Below are 7703 nucleotides of genomic sequence, written 5' to 3'. Positions count from 1 at the left end.
GGTATATAATATTACTTGACTTCATGGGGAGGTAGGAGGAATGGGAAGGAGCACAATAAGAGAATGAGACACAGATTTTTGAACATAATCAACTTAGAATAGGTCTCCTCTGACTACTGTTTAGGACATCTGTAGAGTCACAAGAAGGTTTCCTGAGTTGTACATTTTTGGTTACTCTAGGCATGGGGTAGGGTCAATGCAAAAAATGGTTCTTCTTCTGGCCTGTTAGACAGGGCATGGCTGGCAGGAAAAATATGAATTCAAATTTCTATCAGCTGACATGGTGATCAATGAGGTTCAGACATCTCAGCTTCTCCCCTTCTCTAGGAACCGCTCTAGTGCCTGCTCAAATGCAGGGTCTCTGGGTGTCTTCAGGAATGAAATTTGCTGTATTTGGGGGAGACAGATAGCCCTTAAACTCTGGACACTGACACCCTTTGGTCATCCCTGCCCTAAACTGCTCTCCCAGCACATCAGTCCTGCTGCCATTGGCCAGGCTCCCATTAGCTCCCCTCCCATTTGATCAAGCACTTCCTTGTGTAGCAGATTTCTGGACAACTGTCAGAGAGTGACTCCATTCAGTCTTTATGTTATAAGTAAAGGACATGAGTTTTAGATACTCAGTGGTCTTTTTGCTTTTTGGGGGTTCAGATTTAGCTGAGATTTGAGGAAACCAGAATCTCCCCTTGAAGATTCTTCCATTTCCTTGTCCTGACCTCATCCTACCCAAAACTCCAATCATGACTGCTAAGGATGTCTGTCCCTCAACGTGTGTGTGTGTGTGTGTGTGTGTGTGTGTGTGTGTGTCCCTTCTCTGTATCAAAGCTCAAGTAAAAAGAGTAACAGGGAACAGTGAGAAAGGAGTCAAAGTGTCTCAGTAGGTTCCATCCAGGATCTCTGTGGATAAAGTGCATAGAAGGACACGTAGGGGACCTTCTAGGGTTCTCCTCCCTGCCTGGCTCATTTCCTCTCCCAGGATAGGACAAAAGAGACAGGGAGGATCCAGATGATGAAGATGATACAAACAGTTGATACACATAAAGATATCCATGATATCAATAAATTGGATTATATGAGGCAACATGATGTAATGGACAGAGACGTGATCTGTGAGTGAAGAAACTCAGGATTGAGTCCTGCTTCTGCTACAAAGCTGCCTGGAGTCCCAAATCCTAAAACACCTCCCAGAGACTATGAGTTTTAGAGAAGCTGGAAAGCTTTGTGGGAAGATGATTCTCATTTGCAGCTTCTCACACCAAATCATACCTTGATGAGTTACTGTCTACATTGATATCTGTACTGATATATCTGAGGAAATCAGTTGATGAAGTGGACAGGGGCCTGGACATGTAGACAGAAAGACATGAATTCAAATCCTGCCCCAGGCACTTATAAGCTGTGAAACCCTGACCCTGCTACTTTATCTCTGACTGGCTCAGTTTCCTCATCTGTAAAATGGATACAGTACTTTATATCAGTGCTATTAGTTTATAGCTTATAGCAGCTCCTAGTGCAATTACAAGGATCAATTTTACATAGGCAAAATTTTAATGCATTTTTAAAAATTTAAGGCACTCAAATCCTAGCTATATACTACTGCTACTATAAATTAAAACAATTTTTTGACATCCTCCTTTAGAATATGAACACCTTAGAAGTATAGACTATTTCTACTTTTCCATCTGTTTTCCTAACACTTAGCATTTTGTTTTGTATGTAGTCTAATCAGTAGTTTTTATTCATTCATTCAGTATTGAGTGATTGGAGAGAGTAGACACTGGAGGCAGATGGACCAGATATAAGATTCTTGTCATCCACCAGGATAGAAGTGACTCTCGAGTCTCCTTTTCTCTGAGTCACTCACCCTCACCTTCAAAGCCTCACATCAGGCACACAGCTGTACCCAGATCCACATTTCTAGAAACAGTCACAGCCAGGATGAGGGATGCATGATAGTAAGGATTCTCCCCTTTAGTGTAGGTCTGGGAGGGAAAAATGAGGACAAGAATAAGCACCATGTTGTCTTCCACAGAGCTCACAACAAATACAGAAGTCTCCTCTAGTGACTTACAAAATCCACTCACCAAGGAATAAGGTTCTCCTCGGTTTTCTCAGGAGTCCAAGCTAAGATGTGTCCATTTCCAGTCAGACCCTCCTCACTGCCTCCCTGAATTCTCCCTTTCTCCAGGAATGGGAGGCAATGGGGCAGAGGCATGAGCAGTCACCTGAGATACCTTCAAAGCCTCCAGTTTGGGAGCTCCTGCCATGTCTAACATCTCCCCAGATTTGGAATTCTCCTGGTTACTGGGGAAATAGATAGGGTCCTGGGGCACAGAGGGAAGCCTCCCCTCATCTAGCTACAATCAGTTACAACCATTCCTAAATCAGCCACTAAACAGGCCCTTCTCTTTCCTCTTGAGGTTCCAAATTGGAGGACACAAAAGACAGACTCATCCCCCAGTCTCAGCCTCAGTCAGTTTGACTTAGTGAGGCTCCAGAGACCTGGAGATGAGGCTCAGAGGAGCCCTGGGGCTCTTTTGCATAGAAAGACACAAGGGGGCTGCAATGAGCCCTGCTCACAAGATAAAAGCTTCCTCCTTCCTGTCTGCCTTCTCAGGGCTCTGTATCCTCTTTGGGCTAGTCTGTGAAGGCCAGGATGGTCTCCTCATGCCACCTTCTCTGGCTGCTGGTGCTCTGGGCTCAGGGTAAGTCTCAGCAGAGCAGGGAAAGGGTTTAGAAGCCTCCAGACTTTCAGGGATTAGAAACCTCATGAGCCTCCCATCCAGTGGTTGAAGAAGGCCCCTAGGCAGAGGGAGACTGACAAGCATGATGAGGCCCAGAACAGCTACCCTGGGAGGTTTGGGGGGGAGATGGAGTCTATCTCATGTTGGCAGGAATTGCAGATAATCGTCACTCCCTCATTTGAGTCTCACATTTCTGTTTTCTTCTCATGTTGTTGACTTCCTAGATTCCCAAGGAGCCATTGTGATGAGCCAATCTCCAGCTTCTCTGTCCAGATCTCCAGGAGAGACAGTCACCATCAGCTGCAGGGCCAGTGAGAGCCTTACTAAAAATATCTTAGTAACTAAGCTTCAGTTATTAAATTGGTACCAGCAGAAGCCTGGCCAAGCCCCCAGGCTCCTCATCTATGCTGCTACCAATCTGGAATCCGGGGTGCCTGCCCGCTTCAGTGGCAGGGGATCTGGGACAGATTTTACTCTCACCATCAGCAACCTGGAGCCTGAAGATGCTGCAGATTATTACTGTCAGCAGTCTAAGAGCTTCCCTCTCCCACAGTGCTTCAGCCCTGAACAAAAACCTCTCTGGGCTCTTCAGTGGAGGCAGCTCAGAGCAGCAGCTGCTTCCTCCATGGTCCCAGGGCAGAGCAGCTTCCACCCCTGCTGAAGCTCACAGCTAGGGTTCCCCTTTCCTGTTTCACAGCTCCCCTTCTTTCCAGCAAAGCCTTGTTAATTTGGAAACTGCACCCACAGCCAAGGCAGAGTGGGGGAAGCAGAGCCCTCTGGAAACAAAAAGGAAAATCCCAGCACTGGAGATTTGAAGTTCCCCATAAATCTTTGTCTCCACATAGTGTTTCTCTTTTTGGGGATGCAGGTTTACACTCAGGAGGCTTTGCCCCAGTTCCCTGGAGCCATGAGAGAGCCCAGATTGATTTTCCTATAGCCTGGCGCCACTGGTCTCATAGCAGAGTTCCTTATGTACTGTGCCAGAATAAGAGCCAGGAATGCTCTCACAATAATCTAGAGGTTACCTAGAATGGTGAGACTATCAAAGTGGTAAGATGGCACTCTGATAACCAGTGGTTTGCCTAAGGCTGCCAACATCTTGAAGTGGTTAAAGGGATTCTTTCTGTCTGCAGGATCTAATGACCTCCCACCCTGTTCCCCTGTCCATTCCCTGCCTGCCATCTCCAGGGAATCAGAAACAAAAGTAACAGAAATCATAGGACTATATCAACAAATGCAAATAAGTTTTTGACAAGATACAAACTGGTTCCTATTAAAAACACCGGAAAGCAAAGGCATGATTATATTTTTCTTTAGGTGAATAAAAATTATACATCTGAAACCATCAGTAAATATTATCTGCAATGTGAATGAGTTTGAAATGAGGAGTAAAACAGGGTTGCCCATTATCACTAACATTACTCATTATTGTATTAAAAATGGCAATAATAGTAATGAGAAGAAAAGGAAACTGCAGGTATCAAAATAGACAAATAAGTAATAAAATCATCTTGTTTTGCCAGTGATAAGAAAAAAATTGATAGAAAAATCCTAGAGGTTCAACTAAAAATTAATGAAAAATTTCAATAATTTTTAGTAAAGTAGTGTAATATAAAATACGCCTTCATAAATCATCACTATTTCTATATATCACTAACAATATCCTGCAAAAGAAGACACTAAAAGAAAACCCTTTTAAGTTATCCATATATAGAATAAAATACTTAGAAGTATATCTTCCTTACCAAATTCAGAAACTCTTTGAATATAATTATAAAATGCTATCCATAGAAATGAAGATTTAAATAATTAGAGAAATAGAAATTATTTGTGGGTGAGCAGGACCAGTGTAATTAACATGTGTAAGGATTGTTGTGAGGGTTTATTTAGCAATTAATTTAGTAATAGTGTTGAACCTAGCAGGAAGGGCTGGAAGATTCCAAGATGGAATGAAGGATCAGGAAGTAGGGCTTGTGCTCTGAGAGAGACTCCATTAGTGGTTTGACATAACTGTTGCTAACCCAGATCTCAGAGTTAGGGAAAAACTGCATCCTGATTCCCTGGCATCCTGAGAGGTGAAGGCTTTCAGCAAGTGGACAAGACCTGCAGAGCTGCACCAAGAGGGAAAGTTGTTTGGGATCTGGTGGACAGCATCTCAATCTCACTCTCCCTACCTGGGTACCTTGGATAACCTTGGTTCTTAGCATCCTGTGATAATCCTTGGATTACCATGAGACCTTCAAAGCCACCCTCAGGCCCTGTAGCTGTGCTGACCAAACCTGGCTGGAACCATTTTTGAAGGAGCCTTCCTGTGACTTTAGTACTGCTCCTTTGGGCCCTGCCTGGCTTAGGTCAATTAGAATAGTGTAGTTAAGTCCTTCCCTGCCCCTGTGGTTTGCCCCTTAGGTTTTCAAGTGCAGAATCCCCTGTCTCATCCTTTATTTAGTTACCCTCAATTAAACTGTATAAACTTTTACCTTGCCTGCTGGTTCCATAGACCATGGCCTAGGGTGAGCTAGGTGACCATTGGGCAAACTGCCATTCTTTTGTCTGATAAAACAGTGAGCCCTGGTCTCCCTATCCTGGTTGGTCCTGTCTCTCCTTCAACTCAGTGTATACCCACAAACCATTTAGGTTATATTTTAACATCTCTGATGCCTCACTTTTACAGTTTGTCACACCCAGATGGCTGAGTAACAGAGAGACAGACAGGAAGTATTCTCTTGGACTGCTAGAGCCACACAGGAAGTCAGGGGCATTTGAACATTCCATGAGGGAGCTCAGTCATTGGTTGTGAGCTGAAAGTTCTTAACCAGTGGTGAGTTGCTCAGAGCTGCTCAGCCCCCACCCCAGGTCATTCATAAAATCTTGTAGAAAGGCAAAATACTATTAAACCTGGAGTAGCCCCAGAGAAAGGGATTTGTACCATTTTTTTGAGTTTTGTTCTCTTGTTTTTACTTAATTGTAATTGTACTTGTGATTGTTTTATTAGTTGTTATTAGTCAGTAATTGTGGCTAATAATAACACTGATTTTGTATACAGCTGGTTGGTTTGGGCAATGATGGGAACAATGATATTTGAAGATTGGATTGATTATGTCATCTTGACACTGTGGCAGGGAGTGTGGGCTATCCCATACCTGTGGTTCAAAATCATACCCAGGTATTATAGGGGGATGATGGATGTTGCAATAGCACAACCTATTTTAACTATTAATATCTTGGATTTGTTATCACATATGCCAATCCTGATCCTTACTGGTTATTTTGTTTTTAAATTAAGGTGGATGGTCTTTCATGTTACTTATTGTTTTAAGATCATAGTGACCTGGTGTTTTAGGGATTCTGAAACTAAGCAGATGTTAAGATTATTGCAAATCAAACTAAATAATTTGGAATTGTACATGCAGAATGGTGGTGTTTCTGGTCAACCTCTCAGTCCTCCTAATACTGGCAATGTGGCTGTATTTTCACATGTAGGAAATTCTGGCAAAAGTGTTACATCTAAGGCTGAGTTGGAACAGCAGGCACAAAGCAAGGGTGAAAAACCCATTAATCTTTTTCCCCTTCCTGACCTTCCTATTGTACGTGATGATGGCATTTTCTATGTGAAGCAACATACAAGGTTTAGGTCTGAGGATGTGGAAAATTTAAAGAGAAAGATCCCAAATTTCTGTGGAGATCTCTTTATCATCTCTGATAAGGACAGTTTAGTTGATAAGGGAATAAGGGCAGGACAAGGGAAATGTCTTTTACTTCATGGTTCCAGCTCTGGCTCCAGGAGCATGGAGTTTATTATATATATTTCAAGACTTATTTCACACAAAAGAACCCACCCAAAACTTTACAGATGCGCAGAAGTTACAAATTATGTCACATCAAAACACAAAACATTGGCTTCAGAATAGACCAAGGCCAAGGCTGAATTTTGACTAGCTTCTTATCAGAAAGCCAAGGTGGGGAGTATCTTGGCCTTGGCTATAACAGGCAGCAGCATTCCTTGCTGTGTTAACAGTGTTAACCCTTTAAATTCAGGTTTGATAGGAACTTAAAGCTTTTCAATAAGGTCATAATACTTTTCAAGAAGAAATTACAAGGATCACAAAAGGGGTCAAAAGAGGAGTCTTAGATATGTATCTAGTCTCTTATTGGCTTCCCACAAATTTCCACGATGATTCTGGTAAGTTTGTTAAGATCTTTAAGGCATTGATAAAAGCCCATGACCCAGACTTTGAAGATTGCTGGTATGTGTTGGGTGAGATCTTGTCACATCATGATAGGGCTAAGTTTGTTGAGGAGATCAGGAACACAGAGGGGATGACACCATGGCCAGTAGCCTGGGAGGAACTGGACCTCAATTCAGTTCCCATATATTGAATGTTAAAACAGGTGAGAAAGTCATTAATAAAAATCATGGAGAAACACGCAAAGTGTCCAAATTTGTGGTCTAAATTTGAGAGAATCAGGCAGACTGCACAAGAGACCCCAGCAACATTTCTTGATAGAATAATTGAGGCAGCTGAGATGTATTTAAATGTGAATATATTAGAGGATACAACTTTGGACCACGTAAAAAGAATATTTTTTAGGAATTTTGTTCCCCAGGTTAAGAAGTTCTTTACAGATAATTACCCTGATTGGGAACTTTTGAACCTGGATGAGTTAAAACAAAAAACCACTTATGTGTTCGCACAGGAGAAAGAAAAGGGAAGTGATGAAAAAGATTCCATAATTGAAAGGCTTAGGAAGCAGTTAAGAGAAAAAAATTCTAGAGCCATTAAGAAGGAGATAAATGAAATTAAGGCAGTGGCAGCATTAAGGGCAGCAGAGAAGAAGAATAATGCTAATACTTATAAGACCAGTGATAATGGGAACACAAGGAATCAGAGGCAGCAATCCTGTTATGTTTGTGGCCGGATTGGACATTTTGCAAGGGAGTGTAGATACAGAAGAAGATCA

The 7703-nt window shown here is 42.3% G+C and overlaps 1 gene segment (V, D, J or C); it reads left to right on the top strand.

The window, feature by feature from the left end:
* The first annotated feature begins 2656 nt into the window (after positions 1 to 2656).
* On the top strand, positions 2657 to 3405 carry LOC123233150. The segment is given in 2 exon segments: positions 2657 to 2705; positions 2969 to 3405. Coding segments are annotated over 2 exon segments (486 nt in total).
* Positions 3406 to 7703: the final 4298 nt, after the last annotated feature.

The sequence above is a fragment of the Gracilinanus agilis genome, chromosome 2 (assembly GCF_016433145.1).
Source record: "Gracilinanus agilis isolate LMUSP501 chromosome 2, AgileGrace, whole genome shotgun sequence".
Lineage (NCBI taxonomy): Eukaryota > Metazoa > Chordata > Mammalia > Didelphimorphia > Didelphidae > Gracilinanus > Gracilinanus agilis.
The sequence above is the reverse complement of the archived record's forward strand: the minus strand, read 5'-3'. Positions and strand labels throughout refer to the sequence as shown.